Source organism: Monodelphis domestica, chromosome 3 (assembly GCF_027887165.1).
Source record: "Monodelphis domestica isolate mMonDom1 chromosome 3, mMonDom1.pri, whole genome shotgun sequence".
In the NCBI taxonomy this organism is placed as follows: Eukaryota; Metazoa; Chordata; class Mammalia; order Didelphimorphia; family Didelphidae; genus Monodelphis; species Monodelphis domestica.
In genome coordinates this window covers 288,970,939-288,996,754 of record NC_077229.1, presented here as the reverse complement: position 1 = coordinate 288,996,754, position 25,816 = coordinate 288,970,939, and the positions used below count along the sequence as shown (strand labels likewise).

The following is a 25,816-nucleotide window of genomic DNA, read 5'->3' as shown; positions in this document are numbered from 1 at the left end:
TTCTTCTTGAATAATTTATTCTTTTGATATCTTTTTTACTACAGCCATGTTGTCTGATGTAATCTGTTCTTTTTATGCTGCTTTCTTCACATGCAAGCAATGCAGCCACATTTCTTTCTCTAATACACGAATAGCTGATGGTGTTGTCAAAACAATATGGAAAGGTCTGTTATAAAAAATTCAAAGATTTTGATTCTGTTTGAGAAAAGATCTTCAAGAAAGAAGCTTGAAACTTTTATATCCAGAGAATGAACTGTTGCAGAAAGATGCCGAAAACCTACACTTCATCAAGAAGATCAAGAATGAACTTTGGATGTGATTGATTGGACTGAACTTTTGATTGAACATTTATTGTAACTGTACACATTTATGCCAAAAGGGACTGCCGCTAATTTGGCTTTCTGTCGATGCGCCTGGCAAAACATTGGTTGCTTTCTTTTCTTTTCTATTTCCTCTCTCACTATTCTAATTTCTCTTAGAAAATTGAATATTGTGTATATCTTTAGTTAGAAGTGAATTTAGAACTACAAAATGATTATGTTAAATGATCAATGGGGAGACTAGTCTCCCAATGATCATCAGGGGGGATTGTAAACCTTAAAATTTCTTAGACTTATAAATGTTGGAAATTTCACCATTGGGAAATTTCATACTTGAAAAATTTCCTATTGATAGTGGGAACTCTATTGGAATGTGAACCCCATTGGCAAGGGAGGTTCCTCATCCTCCCTTCTTAAGATTCCTTTAGGACAGAAACCTTTTGCTGAACAATGGAAAGGGCTTTGACCTATGCTTAAGCATAGAACAGGAAGTTCTTTGAGTCATGATTGATTTTAAAATTGATACAATAGAGATACTTGGAATGACAGAACCAGGTCTTGGAAAATACAATTTCCACCCCACTCAGTCCTAACAGGATTTAGGAAGGGCTGCAGCATAGATCAAAATTTAATTATTCCAATCTCTACCCTACTCAGGGTAACAGGATTTAGGAAGGGCTGCAGCAAAGGATCAAGATTTAATTATTGAGAATATAACCTTCAACATACATGTGCAAAGCCACAGACCTCTGGGCGGTCCTGGGTTAAGCTAGAGCCATCATTGGCACAGGGAAGACATGGACAGTGATTGGTAGATGTGAGAACTGAGGGGAGGGAACTTGGATGGTTTCCTTAAAGAGAGAGGGGTCTGAGGACTGGGGGTTGTTGGTTGGAGAGGTTCTGGCTCTGAGAGGTGGTGCTTTTGAGGATTGGCTCTGAAGGAAGCTGGAGGTGGAGGCCCCTGAGACTGTTTCTCCATTTTGGTCACGTGAGTAATTGAGACTGATCTCCTTTCTTTGCCCCAGCTATCTAAGGGCTTGGGCCTTTTGGCCCAGCCTAAACAGAAAGGGTATTTAAGCCCTATTCCCTTCTCTCCCCTTTCTCTCTCCTTCTCTCTCTCTATCTCTAATACCTTTCTTCATCCTGTTTGTAATTAAATCCATAAAAGGTTGACTGCTGACTTGAGTTTTCATTTAGGAATTACATAGCTGAATTCCTTGATGACCTTAAATTAATATATATCAGTCTTTTAAAGTGATTTCCTTGTCACAGGTCCCACCCATAATGGTTGTGTTGCACTAGTTCTATTAAGATTTTTTATGTAAATTGAATTCCCAGGTTTTATCAAATGGAGTGCATAATCTAATGGACCCCCTTGAGTTAAAATTCCTGTTCCTTGTAATTCTTTAATCCTGTTTTGTAATTTTGTAATGTATTCAGCAAGAGCAAGATCCCCTCCAAGCATAGATACAGAATCTGTTTTAAAACCTTTTGCCTGCAATGGTGAATGTCCAAATAACATTTCATATGGTGAGATATGCACATCTCCTCTTGGTCTACTGCACAGATAGAACAGCGCTAGAGGCAAAATCACTGGCCACTTCAAATGAGTTTCCATGCATAATTTCCCAACCATAGTTTTGATTTCTCTGTTTAGTCTCTCCACCTGCCCAGAAATTTGAGGGTGATATGGAACATGAAATTTTGGTGTGATACCCAGATTCTCATAAACTTGTTTTAGAACTGAATCCATAAAATGTCTCCCTTTGTCAGAATCTACTTTTAGTGGTATACCGTAACTTGGAATCTCTTTCAACAAGATTTTGGCTACAATGCTTGATGTGTTTTTACTAGCTGGAAAAGCTTTTGCTTAAATATGCTTTGATTAAATTGTGCACACATAGAGCAAGCTGGGCAGATCTTATTTGCCACAGTGCTAATTTCTGAAGCTAAACAAATTCTTTTAACAGTATCAATTAATGCTTGTGTCCCCAAAAGACCCTTTTTGTGTATTGCTTAGTAGATGTAAGAGTAAAATGCTTTTGGAAGAATTGGTTTTTCCACAGACACTATCCAAATCCCATTTTCTTTTCTAGCTCCAAATTTTTTGTTCCCACTTCCGAACCACTTTTTCATTGTAAGCTTTTTTTTTTTTTTCTAAATCTGTGGTATCTATAACAGAGAGATTCATAATGCAAGTTGGAGCATTTTGCATAGCATATCATGCATCCATATCTGCCATATGATTTCCTCTGGCAACTAAGTCTCATCCTAAAGAATGCCCTTTGCAGTGAATCACTGCCAACTCTTTTGGTAGTTGGAGAGGTGACAGTAATTCTCAAATTATTTCTGCATGAGCGATTCTTTTCCCACTAGATGTTAAAAATCCTCTCTGAAGTCAGAGATAATTGATAGCATGGCAAATTCCAAATGCATATTTGGAATCAGTATAAATATTTGCATGTTTGTCTCTTGCAAGTTCACATGCATGTTTTAAAGTGATTAATTCTGCTCCTTGAGCACTTAGGTTCCTGGGTAGTGAAGCAAACCATAGGTGTTCAAATTCACTTACTACCACAACACCTGTAGATCTTATTCTATTCTGTATGTATGATGGGATCTGGGAATAAGATCAGGTCAGGGTTGTCAAGATATGTGTCTGACAGATTTTCTCGAGGTAAATCAGGGAATATCGTTGGTAAATCAGGTAAATCGTTGGTAAATCAGGGAATAATGTACCTGGATTTAAGGTGCCAAATCTCTTTAATGTTATATGTTCATTCCCCAAAAGCACTATGTCATATTTAGCCAGGTGTTGATCTAAAAATGTCTGTGTTCTGAACTTTTGGAGAAGTGCCTTGACTTCATGTGAAAAATAAACTGTCAGTGGGCCACCTAACACTAAATCTGCAGATTTAGTAACAAGCAATGCACTTGCTGCCACCCCTCTTAAGCATGGAACTATCCCTGAGGCTATGGGATCTAGTTGACCAGAATAATATGCAATAGGATGTTGGTTTGGTCCTAAGCTCTGAGTTAAAACCCCTGAAGCAATTCTCTTTCACTCATAGACATAGAGAGAGATTTGTTTCAAATATTTAGGGATACCAAGAACAGGAGCTGATAATATTGCCTCTTTTAACTTTGCAATTGCTTGCAAATGCTCTGGTTTTAGCTTAAGTGGATCTTCCTCATTGTCTTTTGTTAAAGCAGTCAGTGGTTTTGGAGATTCACCATAATTAGGTATTCATTGTCTGCAAAACATGTGGTTCCTAAGATAGTTCTGAGTTGCATTTTGGTCTTAGGGGCACTCAGCTTTTGTATGTCTGCTACTCTCTTTTGGGAAATGCTTCTGGAACCCTTCAGACAGCACAAACCCTAAATATTCTACATGAGGAAGACACCATTGAAGTTTAGTTTTTGATATTTTGTGTCCCCTCTTGAAGAGCTCACACAGAAGATGTTTACTATCACATAGGCACATTTTTGCAAATGGTGATACTAGAAGTAAATTGTCCACAAAGTGAATAAGTTTACTGTCCTTAAACTGAATATTTTTCAAATCTTTGTTTAAGATTTGAGAAAACAATGAAAGACTTTCACAGAATCTCTGTGACAAATGGAACTATGTATATTGATTTCCCTGCCATGTGAATAAAATATTTTTGTGAGTCTTCATGTATAGGTATTGAGAAAAAAGGAGAACATAAATCAACAGCACTAAAATATTTTGCCTGACTTGGGATAGATGAAATGATTGTAGCAGGACTTGGTACAACTGGGTAAGATTTTACCATATGATATTTAACAGCTCTTAAATATTGAATGAATCTATAGATTCATTCTATTCATCCTTCAGTATCTAGCTTGGGTTTTTTAACTGGTAAAATTGGGGTGTTATATTCAGAGATGCATGGTATTATTATGTCTTGCTGCAATAATGAATTTATTATCAGGGTAATCCCATCAGTGGTATCTTTGCTAAGTGAGTATTGTAGAATGCATGGTGGTAGGCATCCTTTAGTCAGCACTTTAACAGGGTTTGCTGATTTTAATAAACCTACATCTGTAGAATCTGTAGCCCATAAACCTTTTGGAATATTATCTGGGATCTGATAGATGTTATTCCCTTCCCCTTCTGATTCTACTATATCTAGAAATAATACAGGAAAAAGGTTAAGGGATCCTTTGTAGCAGTAAAAATTAGTTTTTCTACTAGAAGCATTATATATTTTAGAGGTTTATTTAAGATTAAGAATGAAAGAAAATACAAAATAAGAAAGCACATGCCTAGGAGGGCCTAAAGGCCCATTCAATTTCACTTACATCATGAGAGATGCATCTACTTGAAAGTGGAAGTAGGAAAAGCGAGTGAGAAGAAGGCAGAGTGCATTTAAAAAACCCTTCTCTCCTTGCAGCCCAGGTGATGACCTCACCTGAGATTATGGGGAGCTCTGGGAGCTACTAAAGACTCCTGGGAATTGAAGTCTGAGGTTCAAATCTCCATTTTTACATCTTCTGGGAGTTTTAAAGAAATATCTCTGCCTGTGGTACATACTCTGGTTGCTCTCAATTTACAAAGAATTCTCTTGAGTTTAGAACTCTTCTGGTTTCTGAAAGCATAAGGAAAATCCATGTAGTAGTATGGAATTCTGCATGATATGGAGGTGAAAGGAGGCTTCTCTTGTTTTTAGATGCAGGGTAGATGGGTCAAGTGGAAGGACTGCTATTTGGACAAATGGCTGTAATGGAAGGTTCCTGAACTTTAGAAGGTAGAGTTCATCTAGAAAGAAAGTACCCAAGAAGCCTGAAGGTTAACAAGACAGGCCCTATTATATAAAGATCATGTCATGTTTATAAAGAAATTGCCAGCATATTTCTAAATTAAACATTATGAGATGGTAGGGCAATTGTTTCTTTTTTCTTTTTTTAATTACCTATTATTTTTCCTTTTTATCATAACATAATATGTAACATAATAATATGATAAATATGGTTTGTTATATATAAATCAAAATAAATATGCTTATTGGTAAGGGTAATTTTTAGGGTTGAGACTGAATATATTTTTTAGTGGTCACCAGATATTTAAATTCTAAATTCCAATGAAATATTCAAGTCAGAATGGAATTTGATGGTGATTTATTTATAATAGAAGGAAGAAATTAACAGAGAGAGAGAGAGAGGAGAGAGGGAGAGAGAGAGAGAGAGAGAGAGAGAGAGAGAGAGAGAGAGAGAGAGAGAGAGAGAGAGAGAGAGTGAGCCAGGGGCACTTCAGAGACCTCAGCCAAGGGGACTTCCCAGAAGATTAAATCTAGCTGGGCTTCCAACCACGAGGCCTCCTCCAAGATGAGGGACCTCCTTGGAGACTGGTGCCTTCAGAAAGGTCAAGGGAAAGGGGAGTCAGCCTTATCCCTTACCATGTGGAAGTCTCAGGGAAGCTGTCTGCCATGCTTGACCTCAAAGTCAAGTTCCACCACAAAAAGTCCCTCTCACAGGAAGTGACGTGAAACACAAAGGCAGTTCTCTACATCACTTCCTGTGTCTCACATGTACCAATAGTGGCCCAAACTTGGCTTTGGACAGCCCAGAGGATCAGTCAGTTGTGTTCCTATTTGTCACTTGCTAGCACATATGGTTCATAGACCTTTGTTTCCCCCACCCAATCCCTTAGTGGGGGTGTATACATTCCTGACTGCTAAAAATCTAAAGACTAAGCAAGGTAGAGTAAATCTAAAATTCATATTATCCAAGAGAAATAAGTTCTCACATTAACTATGTCTAAAATTCTATCTCATTCTTTCCCTCCTGCCTCATACTTTTCCCTAATCCCTAAGAAGGCAGTTAATATGATACAGGTTATACATATATTTTCATTTAATATATTTTCCATGTTTGTCATTTTGTGAAACAAGACACATAATGCTTTCACTAGAGAAAACTTCATGGAGGAAATAAAGTAAAAAAGAGTATGATTCAATCTCTATTTGGCTCCTGTTCTTCCTATGGTGGTAAATGGGCTTTTTTTTTTTTAATCATAAGTCCCTTGAATTTGTATTGGATTCTTATCTTATTGATCATAGATAAGTCATTCACAGTTGATCCTCAAATATTATTTTTGTTCCTGTGTACAATGTTCACCTGGTTCTGTTGGCTTCAGTTTCCATCTCTTCATATAAATCTTCCCAGAATTTTTTTTGTCATGATCTCTTTTTTTTTTATTCTTATAGCACATTAGTATTCCATGACAGTCGTATTTCACAACTTATCCAGGCATTCTCAAATTTATGGACATCCCTTCAGTTTCCAGTTCTTTGCCAGAGGTGCTATAAATATTTTAGAACATGTAGTTTCTTTTCCTTTTTCCTAAATCACCTTAGAAATAAACCTAAAAATGGTATTATAGAGCCAAAAGTTATCCATAGTTTTAGAACACTTTGAGTATAATTCCAGATTGCTCTCCAAAATGGCTGGATCAGTTTACAGTTCCACCAACTAGATTTGGTGTCCCTTTTTAAATGGATTTGGTGTCCCTTTTTCCCTACATCGACTCCAACATTTGTCATTTTAGCCAATAAGACAGGTATCAGATCATATCTCAAGAGTTATTTTGATTCCCATTTCTCTAATCAATAATGATTTAGAGCATTTTTCTTATAGTTATATAGAGCTTTGACTTCATCCAAAAGCTGTCTGTTCATATCTTTTGACCATATATCAAATGGGGAATGATTTATTTCTTATTTATTTGATAAGATTTCTCTATATATTTTAGATCCATGTTCTCTGAGAAACTATCTATAAAATTCTCCCCAACTTATTATTTCCTTCTAATCATGGCTATATTCATTTTATTTGTACAAAACCTTTACAATTTAATGTATTCATGATTATCCATTTTATAGTTCATAATGCTTTCTTTTATTTAGAAATTCTTCTTCTATACATAAATATGCCAGGTAATATGCTTCATGTTCTTCTAATGTGTTTATGGTATCTCCCTTTATACTTAAGTATCCATTTTGATCTTATCTTGCTAGTCTTTCTTTACTGTGAACTATTGACAACATCCTGAGATTTACTTTTTAATTCAACCAAATATTGTCTCATATTAGAAAATATTAGTGACATTTAATTAAATTGTATATATATATATATAATATAAATAAATTGCTTAGTACAAATTGAGGACTTTCTGTTCAGATAATATTAGCATATAAATCATTACCAAACTGATGAAAAAGTCCAAATTTATTTTACAGGTCTTAATAATATGAATCTCAGTGATTAGATCTTTATTCCTAAAATTCAAAGAAAGTAAACTAGCATACACTATTCCATAAACAATAGATAGGCATAGACAGTTTTGATTTTTTAATGTAATAAAGTTTTAATCAGATTGTCCCAATAACTTCTGGGCATTGAAAACTAATTTTGTCACTTATTGTATTTCATCTCTAATATAGTTGTACTGTAGGTGAGCTTGGTTGAGAATGGACTTGTGAATCTGTAGAATCCAAAAGGGTTGATGAAATTGGCATTGTAATTTAATGTTTCAGAAATCCTTATTTATTTAAAGGGAAGTAATTCTTCCCTATTATTATCATTTCTTAATTCTGTTCCATATCTCTCATTCATTGGTTATAGTTATAGTAAGGAAGGAAATTAGAGGTTTCAAGAACATGTCAGATTTCAAATAATTTATGTCTTGGTATTTAATAATTTTGTTGAATTTCTTTTTAATTTTCTAGATTGATTATGAAGAAGCCTTGTGTGAAAACTTGTACTTGGCTCAAAAGTATCAGCGAACTCTGAAAGAATTCTTAGATGTAAAGACTTGGTATACGGATATATATGCTAAAATGATAGCATCTGAAACTGCTCTTAAGGATAAGACTCAGGTATTAAATTTTTGGTGCTTAAAAAAGATATTTTGCTTGATATATATATATATATATTTTTTTTAAACAAAGCAATCAATTAATTAAATCATGAGTTCTCCAATGTGAAAGTAGATTTAGGGTACCACAAAACACACCTGTATGTTTTAAACTTCCACCATCCTATCTGAATTATATTTTGAGAGAAATAGAAGCTGTAATGGTTTATTAATTGTTTTCTGTTAATACAATATATTTTGCAAAATTAAAATAATATCTTGGAAATAATTTAATATAAGATGTAGTCTGAGATGCTAATCTTGAGATAGTTTTCATTTTCAGTGGGTTAACTATATTCTCTCAATTTCCAGTCAATGTTTCTAGAGAACTTTGGTGCAGTCCTTAGAGGTCTATCAGTATTCCTCAATCGCATTTGTGTGTGTGTGTGTGTGTGTGTGTGTGTGTGTGTATGTGTGTATGACTGACAGAGAGAAAGAGAGAAATTGAAATTGACATAGAGATTAAGGAACTGAGAATGCAGAGAGAAACAAACATGGGGGAGAGACACAAAGGGAGAGATAGAGACCAGAAGTATGTAAGAGTAAGAGAGACAGAAACAAATAGAAGCTTTGGAAGGAGAAAGAGGAGAGAGAAAGAGAATAAGAGAGAGAGAGAGAGAGAGAGAGAGAGAGAGAGAGAGAGAGAGAGAGAGAGAGAGAGAGAGAAGAGAAGAGAAACATGATTGACAGAAAATTTGAGAAAGAATGACTTTGTCTTCTCTCCTTTGAATCTAATAATATTAGATATGCTAATACACTAAGGATTCTGAAGATTTTGCTGTGTAAATTTTTTTCAGCTCATCAGTATTTAGGTAAATAATGCAATGGATAGACCATTCATCCTGGAATCAAGAAGAATTGAATCCAAAAATTTCTCAAACCTTAGTTACTAGTTGTTTGACCCTGGCAGGTCATTTAATTTCTCTCAGACTCAATTTCTTCATTTGTAAAATGGAGAAAATAATATCACTTAGCTTATAGAGCAGGGAATGATCATTATTAAATGAGATAATATATATAAAACCCTTTGCAAACTTTAAACATTTTATAAATGCAAGTTTTAAAATATATTTGTATAAGATGGGGTGGAGGAAAGTGGGAAGAAATGAGAAGGGTGCAGATGTTCTGTTGAAAGAGTGAAAAACATCCAAGGAGATTGTATGAGAAGGGACTTTATTCCCAGAGTCTCAGGATAAGGATCCTTCCTGTTTTTTTTTTTAAGGTAAGTATGATTTATATTCATTATGCTTGTCATTTTATTTTCCAAAATAGGGGAAAATAGAATTTTTTGCCAATTTATATAGCCTTTAGAGTCATTTAAATTTCATAACGTTGGTGTCAAATATTTGCATGATTCATTATTTTGTTCTGTGCAAAATTGTTATAATTCACAATAGTTATGGTTTCAGTATTTTCTCTATTACTAGTTTGCTGCTTTACTGGTTTCTCTGGTAAAATATCCAGTATGATAATTGTCACCTCACATATAGCATTGTATAAACACATAAGCACAACATATAAACATCTACATAATTCACAAATAAATGCATCCATATTCCTGCAAACACACACATGCACAAACATACACGAACACACAAGCATATATGTGTATACATGTATAGGTAGATTTCATTGATTATTTTAAAAGAGGTGATAGTCCTCTCCACATGTATTTATGCATGTATATATGTATATACAATGTGTATACACACATATATGAATACATACATATAGGATGGGCATCTAGTTGGCAGAGTGGTCAGCAGTCAGAAGGACTCTTCTTCCTGAACTTCAGTCTGACTTCAAACACTTAGCTGTGTGATATTGGGAAAATTACTAAACCCTGTTTGCCTCAGTTTCCTCATCAGTAAAATGAGATAGAGAAGAAAACTGCAAATTACTCCAGTATTTTTGCCAAGACAACCCCAAATAGGGTCCTGAAGAGTTGGACATAATAAAAATGAATGAATGTCAAGAAGATACATATAAAATGCAATCATGTATTCATGAGTATATGCATAGGTATGTTGAATGTATGTGTATATGTATGTATATATATATATATATATATACACCCAGATGCCTATATTTCTTTGAATATATTTGTGTGAATATATGCATAAACTATCAATTATCTGGCAAATTGACACAGTTTCCAAATAATCAACAGGCTTCAAAGAAACACATTGATGTGTGTCAGTGGAGCATTAATCCACATCACTTCAGGCATTTGCCATTATTATTATGTTTGAAAATTATCTGTTTATAACTGATAGTTGGGGGAAATAAATGAAGCAATGGCCAAACAATATTTGCTTATTTACAAATAAAATAGAAAAATAAAATAAATGTTGCCAATGTATTAGTTTGTACAAACAATGCATCTCAGTATAAAATTATCTATCCATCCGTCTTTTTTTGCTTTTCTTTTTTCTTTCTTTTCTTTCTTCTTTCTTTCTTTCTTTCTTTCTTTTTCTTTCTTTCTTTCTTTCTCTCTTTCTCTCTTTCTTTCTTTCTTTCTTTCTCTCTTTCTCTCTTTCTTTCTTTCTTTCTTTCTCTCTTTCTCTCTTTCTCTCTCTCTCTCTCTCTCTTTCTTTCTTTCTTTCTTTCTTTCTTTCTTTCTTTCTTTCTTTCTTTCTTTCTTTCTTTCTTTCTTTCTTTCTTTCTTTCTTTCTTTCTTTCTTTCTTTCTTTCTTTCTCCCTCCCTTTCCCTCTTTCTTTCTCCCCTTCTTTCTCCCTTTATCCCTTTCTTCTTTTCTTCCTTACATGAAGCACAAATTTTATACTTTTAAGGGAAATGTTTATGGTTTTGTCTACTTCTTGCCTCTGTTTCACACTTTGTGTCTCTCCCTTATGTCACAATTTCTCAATCTCTGTTTCAATCTCAATCTCTTTCTCTGTCACTCACACACACAAATGCAACTGGGGAAGATGATATCAAATCTGCTTTGATTATTATTTTTGTCAAGTGAAAGAGAAATATGATACAATAGGTCTCATTTGTCAGATCATGTATCACCCTGCAGATACCAGGTGCTAGTGTGGACTAATAAACAGTATTTAAGAAGAGTTTGGATTTTACATTTGGGATCCTTCAAACAAGTCATTTTCAGCATACCAGTTTAACAGAAACTTTTCAAAGATTTATTTGTACTTCTACTCATTTTTCATTTGTATCTGTCATTTATGGAGGTCATTAAGTGCAGCCTGCCCTTGTCAGTGTCATGTAGGATCAATTTGCAGCAATGGACAGAGAGACCTTATTGATGCTGTTAAACTTGTCAGTGAGGAATCATACGTCATTAGTTTCTAATGCACTACTTACAGGATGGAATCTGATCTTTAAAAATGAGCAGAGCCTCTAGTTCTTCAGTCTTCCTCCATAGTAATATTCCCATAAGAAGGGGTTTCAGTCTTTTGTCTATTCTAGTTTTCAGTATTGGAAGGCATTGCATTTTTCCTAATTCTCTTGTCACATAATTCTACTGCCTAATAGATCTCCTTATCACGAGGTGTTTTTTTTTCCTGTTCTATTTACCAGTATTTGCTCATTGTTAACTTGATTTCATTACTTCGGTATATGCATACTTTTAGCATGCTAGATAATTCTTTTAAAAATAGACTTCTTAGCTATTATTTCCCCCTTTCCACAATCTTCTTTGCTTAGCCAATTTGCACGTATTTAACCTTTCTTCACATTTTTGTGGAGTAGAGCAATGGAAACAATGAGTTTTGTGATATCACTGTTGTCAATATTCTCAGTGACAATACATATTGACACCTATTTGTACCTTGAAATCCTTTTATTGCTCAGTAACTTCAGTCATGTCCAACTCTTTGTGATCCTATTTAGGATTTTTTTTTTTTTGGCAAAGATACTGGATTGGTTTGCTATTTCCTTTTCAACTCATTTTACAGATGACAAAACTGAGGCAAACAGGATTAAAGTGATTTATCTAGGGTCACACAACTAATAAGCATCTGATGCCATATTTGAACTCACAAAAAGGAAATTTCCCAATTGCAGACCTGGCAAATCCTAGATACCTCTTATTTATCTCATCACATATATCCTCTATTGGGGATTTATTTATCATGCTGGAACCTGCCTGTAGGGGAACTAAAATTATTTGGAAGCTAATGGAGACCATGGATGGCCCATTGTTTATTCTTTGCTCTTACTTAATGCACGACCAAGCCATTGCCTTTTCAGGTCATATGTTCCTATGAATATTATTTAGTGCAACATTTCTGAATAATTCTGTTGGCACTATGTCACTTCTCACTAACATTTGTGATATCTGATTAGTCAGCTCTGTAGCTTCCCCTTCCAACTAACTTTCATCATCTGGAAAATGTCTTTTTTTCCCACTTGTTTTTTCCAATGCAGAGAATTGGGCTGAACCTTTCAGAAGGACTATACTCTATGATTAGTTGCAGTAGTAGTGTATCATCCTCAGATAGGTCCCTGTGGAGGACTTCACCATTTATATAGAATCCTCCTCCCATTTATACTCTGTCTTTGACATTCTCTAAAACAGCGAAAAACACCGTTGGTGAGACTACTTTGCTCTCTGGTATGCCCTGCTTGATGCTAAAAACCAGAGCATCGTTGAATAAAATCATCTCAATCAATCTTTCAAGAAATCTTATATGATTTTAAGATACATATGGGTTAGGGGCTACATTGACACCCTGCTATTCAAGTAAAATATTAGGATGAACAGGAATGGATGCATTCATATATCATTGAACAAGTAATAAAAGGAGGTTTACTAAACCCCAGAATAACAAGAATATGAAGCAAGGGCTCAGGGCATTTAGGCTCTGTAACACTTCTCCCACCATTAGTTACATCTCCTTATGGAAACATATCTCTTCAGCAGGGTAATGTATGGCAGTTTTCAGAGATAAACCAAGTCTAAGGAGTCTATACTTCCGTAGATGTGACTTAATTTGCCCATCAATGATCAGAAAGCTGAGGTAAAGGAGGCAGAATATAATTAGATCCTGGGGGGGGGGGGGAGTAGTTTTGTGTCTTTTAAGGGAAAATGAATTTTTGCTGAGGTGGAGAAGGGAACTATTACACTATTGGAAATATTTTGATAAAATAACATTTTACGTTACTAAATCCATTTTTTTAAAGTTAGCCAACAGTAAACTCAGAGGAATGTTATATTCTTTTTGTGTTGTAGTCAAGTGTGTTACCGTAAAGATATGAGCTAATATATAATAATTTCAAAAGCTTACTGTTTCTTTCTCGTTTCTTCATCAAGAATAACCACTAGAAATATCAATTATTCTCATATATATTTAATATTTATAAAAGTATTAGTAGCGATATTTTTCAAGTGTTTAAAACCTTCCTGTTTTCTTTTTAAACTTGAAAACCAATCTTTCACTGTCCTTAAAATCATGTTGCTTCCAACACAAGCCTTCCCTGTGTGGTCTTGTTCTACTCCAGACACTTTCCACATTATTGTTTTATTGAATGCCATTTTCTATTCATAGAGCACATCTGAAAATGAAATTAAGTAACAAATTTTAGCTCCACTGTCTAAATGGACAAAAATTTTGTCATAGAAATTGCTACACACCTTTTCACTTTTTTCATATTTTGTTTGTCTTCCTATAGTGTCACCCAGAAATATCCTCAGAATTATCTTGTTTTTTTGGTTCTCTTATGAAATATTCTGTAAACTTTTTTCTTCTTTTTCTAAAACTTACAGTTTTAGGCTGTGACATTGATCATAAGTCTTTAGTAAGATTTTTATAAATGAGTTCATATTCTATATTTGTCTTTCCTTCGGGGCCATATCCCTCCTCTTGGCAAGAAAATAATATTTTGGGGGGGGGAGTGAGGCAGTTTTATGTTCTTTTGGTCTCTTTGTTGTGGTGATTGTTTTACTCTTGTTTAGCTTTTCTTAGGAAGAAGTCATAGTCTGTTTCTTTATCCATTTTCCATTTTTAAATGTAAAGGGCTTATTTACATGGGTCACTGAAAATATTTTAACTAATATCTCTATTTCCTTATTTTTATTCTTCTAATTTGGTATTGATTTTGATGTATCTTTTAATTAGTTGATAGTCTGTTTACTCACAGATAGCTGATTCAGAAATGATTCCTAGATCAATAACTTTTTTCTTATTTCTTAAAATGTAAGCAATTTATTTTTGCGGGATTAATAGGACTTACTGCTTATCATTTCAAGCATTTTTGGAATCTCTCTACAAAGAATGTATTCAAAGGTTATAGTTATGACACGTTTGTATTTTCTTTTTTTTAAACATTATTTTATTTGGTCATTTCCAAACATTATTCATTGGAAACAAAAATCATTTTCTTTTCCTCCCCCCACCCCCACCACCTCTCCCATAGCCGGCGCATGATTCCACTGGGTATCACATGTGTTCTTGACTCGAACCCATGTATTTTCTTAAAGTTTTGATCTTCTTTCATTATTACTCCTGGATTGTGCTTTCTAATATATTTCTTCGCTGTCAATGCTCAATATTCATTTATTAAGTGTCTGCTATATGAAAGGTACTGTACTAAGTGTTGGGGATACATATGCAAAAAAATATATAGCTCCTATTTCCCCTATGCCCACCTTTTACATTTGTTATAAAATGTTAAAGACTAATTTATTCATGTTAATTATTCATTATAATATATTAAATGTATATAATTATATATTATTTTGTATCATATGTATTATGTTAAATCTTATATATTTTATCATATATCATAAATTATAATTTTTATGGTCATAAGTTTATTTAGAAGGCCATTTTACTAGTTCTTTATAGCACCTCTTTACCTCCTCATCTTCTGCAAAAGGTACTGGAGCAAGGCTGGAATTATCTCCAGGATAGCAAAATCAGATCAAATCAATGATCATTTATTAAACACTTACGGAGTGCTTATCACGAGCATGACAAAGTAAGAAGAGTGTGTCTCATGAAAATGTGTTTCTTATTGCTTTTTGGACTTATAATAAAACCAAATATACCGAGTACTCCCCTGAAAGTCTATGAGTCATCTTTATTCTTTCCACTTTTTTGCTTTCAGGTTTTGCTTATAGTGATGATGGCAAGATTTATGCACAAGGAATGGGAGAACTTGGATTCATTTATCACATCTTTTCTTTACTACAACCTGTATAGACACGGGCAACTTTCCTAACATTTGTATGCTTCAAATTCTGTTCTTTCTTTGTTTCTTTGTTTCTTTCTTTCCAATTTTATTTTCAATTCTATTTTTTTCTCTCCTTAAACCCTTCACCCCAATTGAGAAGTGTTATAAGGAAGAGATAAGTTTGCAGAGAAAAGAGGCAGGAGACCAACAGGGAAAGATTCTGGAATCTTGTAAGGAGGGTTGAGCTGAGAACTTAGGAGCAGGGAGTCTCTCTGGGAGTTTGCTGACTGCAGGCACCTGGAAGGATTTACTGCCATAGACCTGGTGGAGCTCCTATACCTGTCCTTGCTCTTGAGACTTGTCTTTCCCTTGTAAGAAGATCTTTGACCCTGAAGCTAGCCTAAAACACCATTCAGTCATCTGCAGCTGTCAGTGAGTGTGAGATCTGAGTCCATCTGGACTTGGGATCTTTCCCCTTGGGTCCCTGTCTAATCTGCCACAGACCAATGCCTCAAGTAACCATCAAAAGAGCTTTGTATTAGTGCAGGATTGGCAGACTTTAGAGTTGGGGGTTTTAGGTGAGAGAGGAGAGAGAGATAAGAGTAGTCAATTAAATTCTACGAAGACCCTTCTCTCGAAGGCATAGTTCCAGGGATCATTAGATAGAAATTAGTGATAGGAATTCCCTTTTCTCTTTTAACAATAAATTACAACTTCCAGTGACTTTTACCTATTCTGTGACTGGTCAGTTTGTGTGCTGGACCCTAGATCAGGTTTTGGTCTGGGCAAGCCTGCCTTTCACTCATAGTACAACCCTTTGTTACTGGCCCAAAAGTAGGCCATCTAATCCCATCTGATCCTATTTCAAATATCTCCTATTAAAGAAGGCAAGAAACATGATACTCCTTATATATATATTAACTCTTGCAAAACATTTCCAAATTAATTACTCCCCTACCCACCCAAAATAGCAAGAAAAATATACTTCAGTCTACATTGAGTCTATCAGATTTCTAGCTGAGAGTGGATAACTTTTTTTTTAATTATGGATCCTTTGGAATTATTGTGGGTGATTGTATTGATTAGATTTGCTAATCTTTCACAGTTGACTATCAGTACAATATTGCTATTATTGTGTAAATTGTTCTTCTGGTTAAACTGGCTTTACTTTACATTAGTTTATAACAAGTTTTCCCAGATTATTCTGAGACAATGCCCTTTGTCATCTTTTATAGCTCTCAATGATTACATCACAATCACCTATTCAGCCACTCCCCATTTGATGGACATCCGCTCAATTTCCAGTACTTTGCCAGCACAAAAAGAGATGTTATAAATACTTTTCTACATATGTGTCCTTTTCCTTTGATCTCCTTGGGGGTACAAATTCAGTAGCCTTATTGTTAGATCAAAGGCATAAACAGATATATAATCCTTGAGGCATAATGTCAAATTGTTCTCCAGAATGGTTGGATAAATTCATAGCTCCACCAAAAGAGTATTAGTGTAATTAGTGTATCTGTTTTTTTACATCCCTTCCAGCATTTATCATTTTCCTTTTTTCGATGAGAATTAGGGAGTTCCTCAGAGTTGTTTTAGTTTACATTTCTCTAAAGATTAGTACTTTAGAACCTTTTCCCATACAGCTGTTGATAACTTTGGTTTCTTCTATTGAAAACTGTCATTCATATAATGTGACCATCCAACTGGAAAGGTCTCTTGTTTACTATATATTTGAGAAATAAGACTTTTATCAATGAATCTTGCTGTAAACATTTTTTTCTGTTTCCTTCTTTCCTTCTAGTTTTATCTATATTGATTTTTTGTGCAAAAACTTTTTACATTCTATGTAATCAAAATAATTTATTTTAACTTCTGTAATCCTCCCTGTCTCTTGTTTGATCAATGAATTTTCCTCCTACCAGAGTCTGAAATGCCCCTAATTGTTTCTGATATCAATCTTCATGCCTAAATCATGTGCTAATTATGAGCTTGGTAGAAGATCTTGGTTTAAGATCATCTTGGTATAAGATTGAAATCCTTAGTTATGCCTACTTTCTGTCAGACTGTTTTCCAGTTTTCCCAGGAATTTTTGACAAATAGTGAGTTCTCATCCCAATAGCTAAAATCTTTGGATTTATCAAATACTTGGTTACTGTGCTCTTTTACTTTTGCATATTGTATAACCAATTTATTCCATTGTTCAATAACACTATTAGTCAGAATCAGATTGCTTGGATGATTACTACTTTGTAGTATAATTTGAGATTTGGTATGCTAGGCTCTTTTTCTTTGCTTTTTTTCCAGTGATTCCCTTGGTATTTGAAATCTTTGATTTTGTTGCTCCAATGAATTTTGTTATTATTTTTCTAGCTCTATAAAGTAATTGTTTGCTATTTGGTTTATATAGGACTAAATTAATAAATTAATATATTTAGGATTGCCATTTTTATATGGACTCAGCCTATCCATGAATAATCAATATTTCTTCAGTTGTTTAGATCTGTATTTGTGTGAAGCCTTATTGTGTAATTATGTTCATAGAGTTCCTCTATGAATGGTGGCAGGTACATTATCAAATAATTTATAGTGTTTGCAGTTATTATAAATAGAATTACTCTTTCCATATTTCCTGCTGTGTTTTATTGGTTATATATGAAAATGATGATGATTTGTTCAGATTTATTTTATATTTTGCAATTTTATGAAAATTGTTAATTTTTCAGCTAGTATTTCAGTTGATTCTGTAGAGTTCTCTAAAAATACCATCATATCATCTATGAAAAAATAGTACCTTTGTTTCCTTTTTCTTCACTTGTTCTTTCAATTTCTTTTTTATTTTGTTGTTATAATTATCATTTTAGTATAATATTGAATAGTAATGGTGATAATGGATAGGCATGCTTTATCCCTGAACTTAAAGGCTACTAGTTTATTTCTATCACAGATAATGCTTACTCATGGTATTAGATAATTATCAGTTTAAGGAAACTTCCATTTTTCCTTTTCTTTATAGAGTTTTTAAAAAGAATGGGGGTTTTATTTTTCACAAGTTTTCCCCACATTATTGAGAATATGATCATATATAACCATACGACTTTTGTAGTTTTTGTTATTGAGATGGTTACTTATACCTACAGTTTTCCAAACATTGAACTACCCCTACAACCTGATATAAATCCAACCTGGTTATAGTTAATAAACTTTGTAATATATTACTATAATATCCTGACTAGTATATTATTTAATTTTTATAGAAATATTCATTAGGGAAATTGATCTATAGTTTTCTCCTTGCATTTTTGTTCTATTTAAGTTAGGTATCAAGTCCATATTTTTATCATGTAAGGAATTTGGTAGACCTTTAACTATTTTTAAAAAATTTTTATTGGGACAGCTAGGTGGCACAGTGACTAGAGAGCCAGGTTTGGAGGTAGGAAGTCCCAGGTTCATATCTGGCTTCAGATACTCCCTAGCTCTAGACAAATTAAGCCCCATTTCCTAGTGTCTTTTGCCTTAGAATCAATATTGATTATAAGCTGGAAAGTAAGGATTTAAAAAAAAAGAAAAAAGAGAAGCAGAAAGAAATTTTTGGGGCAGCTAGGTGGCTCAGGGGATTGAAATCTAGACCTAGAGTAAGGAGTTCCTGGGTTCAAATTTAGTCTTAGATACTTCAGAGTCATGTGACCCTGGGAAAGTCACTTTACCCCCATTGCCTTGCCCTTGCCACTCTTTTGCCTTGAAACCAATACTTAGTATTGATTTCAAGATAGAAGGTAATAGTTTAAAAAAAAGTTTATTTAGCATTGGAATTAATTGTTCTTTGAATGTTTTACATAACTTACTTATAAAATCATATAGTTCTGAGTATTTTTAAAGCTATGCTTCAAAAGTCTTTTATTGAATATGTTTTATTGCATCTATCTATTCCCACTCAGTGTTCTTTAGAGATCTATCATATCTAACTTTAAAAAAATTATTAATTTCCTTAACATTTTAAAATTTTAGTTTGTAGTTAGATTTAACTATGTCTATGAGAGATAAATTTAGTATAGTTATAATGTCTTTTCTTTCAAGAATTTGTATACTATGCCATTTACTGCATGTATGTTCAGTATTATGTTAACTAATTATCCAGGGTACATTTTTTAAAATGTAGTTTTCTTGAATACTTCTTTCAATTAAATATTTATTTATTTTGCTTTTTTTCTGTGTCTGAGATCATGATTTATATCCTTGACTTTTTTATTTAAACTCAAGTATCTACTTCAGCCTCATATTCTATCTCTGTATGTATGTGTGTATTGGTTTGTGTGTGTGTGTGTGTTTCTATTCTTCCTGTCTCTTATATACAACATATTGTTGGACTCTAGTTTCTAATCCATTCTGTTATCTTCTATTTTATGAGTGAGTTCATCCCATTTATATTCACAGTTAAGATGGCTAATTGTGTATTTCCCTAAATCCTATTTCATTTATCATTCTCTTAACTCTGTTCCCTCCTTAAAAGTCTGTTTTGCTTCTTACCATTGCCACCATTAATCTACCCCCCTCTTATAACTCCCATTTTCTCTTAGTCCCTTTCTTTCCTACTAAGATGAATATTTATGTCCAATTATATGGATATAGTTACTCATCTAGCATTAATTGAGTAAGGGTGGATCAAAGGAAACATGAAGGATTCATTGGACAAGTAGGAAACCTATTTTATTTCACAGAATTCCTACTCAGTTCCCTACATGATCTTCAAAAAGCTCAAATTTGAACAAATCAACCCTACCTGCTATGTACAGGTATGCTTTTAAACCTCTTACCTTGTTCTCCTCCTCACTACTTCTCTCCTCATCTTCCTCTTATTCTTCTCCTTTTCTTCTCTCACAGCTCCAGTACTTTCAACGATAATCTGTATTAAGCTGACTCCCAAATCTGTAGTTGCTATCTTCATCTCTCTCTTGAATATTTATTTCTGCTTGATTGATTGACCTAGATATTTCATAAATCTCTCAATCTCAGCAAGTTCAGACAAGAATTCATTGACTCTCCCTTAAGCCTATCCCTCCTCCTATTTCCCTATTTCAGTTGAAGGCAACACTGTACTTGCAGTTTTAATGGGGGTCTGGTGTATCCACAGACCCTATTAGTTTACTTGCTAATTCATTCTCTCTATGTGGAGGACACTAGGGAGTTTGGTTCCAAGAGAATGGTGATGATGTATAAGGGCAATGCCTTGAAGAGACTATGGAGCATGCATGGACATTCTGTACTGATTCCGGTTGGCTAACCATGTGCTTGAATTACTAGTATGAAAAAAAAAGCTGCAAGTAAATTGGCACCACATATTCAGCAGCTAGAGATAAGGTTTTACATTTTTAAAGACTATGCAGTGAAAACAGAGGTGCAGCTGCTAAAAGTGGGTAATACTGATGAGGATGGAGATTGACAGTCTGTGGATGGTAAATATACTCTCTGACTCAGAGGTTTTAAAGGAAAATCAAGTCCTTAAGACATGAGATTGAGAATGAAAATGAGAATGTGAACTGAGAATCCATAATAAAGAATAGAAGAAATGAATATTTATTAAGCACCTATCATGTGCCAGGCAAAAATATTATCTCTTTTGATCCTCACAAAAATCACAAGAAATATGTGCCATTATTATTTCCATTTTTCAGTTGCAAAACTTGAGGCAGACAGCTATTAAATTTCTGTGTCCAAATTTTGACCTCAGGATTTCCTCACTCCAGGCCCACTGCCTTATCTATTATATTACTGCTCTACTAAGAGTGTGGTCCAAGATAACCAAAGAATAGACCTTTCTCACAACAGAGTTCCAGTGTCTTAGGATCCCTCAAAAATTTATTTTGGCAAAAAAGTTGCATAAATTAGATGATCCTTTGTCCCTTTATAGCTAGATAAGATGGATAATTGTTTATACCTGGTCCCATAAAAATGATTTTTTCTTTGCAGCTTCTTGAATTATAGAAGTTTGCCAGTTGAGGGTCTATAAAGGAGGAACTGAAATTCCCAATGGAGATAGATTTGTTAATTTGGACCTATAGACCTCTTCCCCCAAGTCTCATGATTCTATGCCAAGCCTAAAGTAGGGCAATTGATCCCACTTTTTTGGGGGGTGGAAAATCACCTGAATGGTGTCAAGCTTTAGGTATGGATTCTACCCTATCTTTTTCCTCTCCACCACACATCCATTGAGGCATGGGCAGACCAACTGGAAAGATTTAATTAGGAAATAAAGATGATGCTACCACTGTAGTGGTAGGTGATGCAATGGAAAAAGCAGTGGACCTAGAGTTAGGAAGATGAGTTACAACCCATCCTCGGATATTTACTACCTATGTGAGCTTGAGCAGTCACTTAAACTTCTGTTTGTCACAACTACAAAATGTCAAAAATAATAACAACCACTTCTTACTGTTTTGTGAGGATCAAAAGGAATACTATTTGTAAAGTGCTCAGCACAGTGCCTGGAATATATAGATGTCAGCTCTTGTCATTATTATTACAGCAGTGGTCAGGGCAAATATGTATATAAATTCAACTAAACACTATGGATATTGCAGGCGAAGGCATGGCATTCTTGAATAGAATGCCCACTCTAAGAATTTGGAGTATTGAGTTTAGCTCCTGAAATATAAGGTTGATTACAAAACAGTTTGTCACTCATCATTCCATGTGTGTATTTGAAAAACTACTGTGAAATCCATCATGGGACAATAGGGGGCCTTCAATCCAAATCTAAGGCATCTCCAAAAGGCTACATTTAGATATGAGGCTGCTGGACTGTGGCAGCTAAGTTGTTAACATAAGAGGAAACTACACCAAGCCCTTTAGGGTACCTCAATTTCTACAGGAAATTTTAAATGGCGGAGCATCATAAAAAAGGCATCCTAAGTTCTTTGGAGTCACTATCTACCAGGTTAATTTGATAGTCTTTATATGGTTTATTGGAGCCAAGGCCAAATACAAACTCTTGGACTTGTCTGAGACAATGAATTTAACACCAAGCAATATTGGATTCTCAGCAGAGGGATTTACAGTTTGTGGACCTTAGATCCCTGAGATGAAAATTGTCTTACAATAGCCTTAAATACCTTATTAGAGCATAAATAGCCTTATTAGGGCAGCTTAGTGGTGCAGTGAATTGAGTGCTGGCCCTGGAGTCAGGACGATCTGGGTTCAAAGTTGACCTCAGTAGTAGTGTGACCCCAGGTCTCCTCATTTGGAAAATGGGCTGAAGAAGGAAATGACATACCACTCCAGTATCACTTTGAATAAGCTCACATATGTTTGTTTTCCCAAGAAGGTTGAGGTCAGATGCTGTGGGAATCTTGAGGAGGGATGAAAATATTTGGAATAGTTACTGTGGTGTGTGGTAGAGCCAAGAGAGATGTTAGGGTTGTTTAAAAGTATTGCCTAACTCCAGTGAAAGCCCAGTTGAAATCATGTAATAAATTTGTAAGGGTATCTGGCCAAAAATCTCTCATCACTATGTCTTAAGCTATAAAATGTATAAGCTCCAATTCCACTCTCAGATCCTCCTTACTCAGCTATTCACTTCCCACATTAATTTTATTCATCATTTGCCTTCAGTAGATAACAAGAACTATATCACTTAGTTTTAATCTATTACCCAAGACTTCTGAATAATTGGTAATATTTTTACATCCTTTTGGTGGTGTCATTTTTGCCCACATGAATTACTAGAAGTTGAAAGCAGTCATTCATTTTGTTAAATCAGGGGAGAATGTCTGAATGAATGAGACACTTTGCAGGGGCAAAACACTGAGGATACAAAGAGAAAAGCGAAGGAATCCCTGCCCTCAAGGACTAGACATTCTAATGAAGGAACATGTGGAAGGTTTTAGAGGCAAGTTAAGTGGAAAGGTCCCATGTTCCTTATTTTGGCAAAAACAGTTACACAGGGTAGCATCAAAACAGATGAAAATTCCCCTTTACTGTCATTTCCCCTGATAAAATCATTTCATTTTCTGATGCTGAACCAATAACATTGTTGCCTTAAAAATATGTCCATGACAAGGGAATCACCAACTACTCTCTCATATCTCTTTTTCTTCTTTCATATGCTGAAATCAAACCCCAGTCCTTAAGGATTCATGGAATTGATCCATGATTGTTTATGCTGGCAGTAATTAAGGACCTAAACTAAGTATATGCACAGCCATAGATGAACTGGGATATAGAGTGTGCTGGGTTTTGAGATTTAACTTATGGTTCCATTTTGATCTCAAAGTGATTGTAGTATTCATTAATCTCTGCTGTTGTGACATTCCCTCTTCATCCAAGAGAGGGCAGAAAAGCTAAATATAAACTGAGTTCTGTTTGTTCTTTTGCCTATCCTACACAGGTCTATTTGAACACCATTTATATCCAAAATAGTTAAAATTTTGTGTCACCCACAGACTCAATCTTTGATCAATTTGTGAGCATATATGGGAAGTTCAGTTTTGGGGAGACCCAAACTAGATCTTGTGGTATTTGACTGAGCCTACCACATCAGTTCCATTCAGAATCTGATGATGTTTTTCACTAAACAATATATGATATACCCCCAGAATATGTTAGCTATTTGGTCTTTCACTTTTGCCTAGCATCTGAATATTTGAAGAGACTGTAGTTTAATGATATTAAGCCAAACTCAGTGTAAGGTGTTCTAAGTGTGAAGATTGTTCTTTGGCACCTGCAATTAAAAGTACTCTCGTCCAAAGGACTTGCTCAAAGAGAACCCTTCCTCTTTCAGACATGTAATAACAGTGTTGTAGTATTTTTTGCATATTTGTGGTAGTATTACATTATATATTGCCCCTTTCTCTGAGGAGCTCATTAATCTTTATATCATTCCTGTGACATAAATAGGCAGCAGGTGGTATAACTCTTTATCATAATGTATATTTCTCCCACTGGGCTCAAAATTTCTTCTTGAAACCCAAGGGGCAGAGGTAACATCTAAAAAAAAAGCTTTAGTTGTCTGCTTCTTAAGGCAGGAAAATTGAGAATTAAATTGAGCAGTCTGTATGGTTCTGCAGAGCCTAGAACTCTGAATCACTGTTTGGTGGTAGTAATCTCTACCTACAAGATAAATTGTAGTCTTTTCCACTTCCACTCCTTCTATCTTCAAATTTGCCACCTCATTTTCTGCCTCCTTTCTTCCTTCTGTCTCTTCCATTTCCCTTCCTTCCCTACTTCTCTCTCTTTTACCCTTCTTCTGTTCCTACTTTTCTCCTCTCCATTCTCCCACCTTTCAGCCTTCACTTCCTTTCTCTCTCCATTCTCCATTCTTTGATCCATATTTCTATCTCTCCTTTGATATTGGCCATTAGATAGTTTCATGGCAGTATCATGGGAGATTGCAAGATATGTTCAGAGGGGTAGACTAAAGATTGGAAATACTCTTTCAAGTGATGAAGAGGTTGGAAATGTGTTCTTTTAATCATTATTCTGAAAGTTCTAGAAAAAGTCTCTGAAATTTTGGAGAACATAAAAATAATTTTATGTCTTCAAGAAAATTTAGTGGTAATTATGTCAACTGACAGATTTTTAAAAATACAAAAAACTTAATCATTTCCAAATATAAAGGCACAATAATCCTATCACCATCACATTAATACTTTTTAAACATTTTCCTTAGCAGAGTGGAAAACTTCACACTGCAAGTACACTTGATAATACATTTTCTCCCTTAGTTTTGGAAAAAAGTAACTTATAGCTCCAGAGGAAAATCCATTTTGGGGGAGTGTGTATGTAATGATTTTTTCACATCACGGCAACATAAACAGTTGAAAATATTGCATGTTATAAGTCTTCCAAATCTATAGTATTTTATCATAAACATTAGTTATAATTAATATCGACTTGGAAGGAATACAGATTAATGTGGACAGGATTTTTGTTTTCATTTATTCTCATATTAAATGTATTTGTTCTACTTTCTTCTTGTTCCTACCTTGGATCTCCCTGGTGTGATCATTGCCTGAATTATATACCTAGGAGTGTTAGGTCACTTCTGAAATCTAGGCAGAAAATAGGTATGGTTTGTTTCATGTATCATTGCTTAGTATTTAGGAAATAATGATTTGGGAGATTATATTTTCCTAAGAGGAATGACTTGAAAAGTAGTTGTTCTGATTCTTGGGATATATTCTCTGATTTGACTTCATAAGAAACAACTTTATAGATAAGGAAGGAACTATTTCTTGTCATGAGAAACCACGATAACAGATTTAGAATTGCAAGGACTGCAAGCCTTGATTTTTGTGGAAGAGGAAGCTGAGACCAAGAAAGGTTAAGTGATGTGTTAAAACATAGTAAAGGTAGGATTTTGTCTCCAAATTCAGTGCTCTTTGCATTGTATCACACTGCATTCCTTAGCTATTGGCATCCATA

At 34.5% G+C, this 25,816-nt stretch overlaps 1 protein-coding gene across 1 annotated transcript in view; it reads left to right on the top strand.

Annotated features, from left to right (window-relative positions):
• Window positions 1–25,816, top strand: part of CCDC178 (coiled-coil domain containing 178) — a 682,244-nt gene that overhangs the window by 478,602 nt on the left and 177,826 nt on the right. Inside the window, exon 22 of the mRNA XM_056821069.1 lies at window positions 8,072–8,221. Coding sequence (XP_056677047.1) covers window positions 8,072–8,221 — 150 coding nt within the window. The remainder of the gene's footprint in view (window positions 1–8,071; window positions 8,222–25,816) is intronic.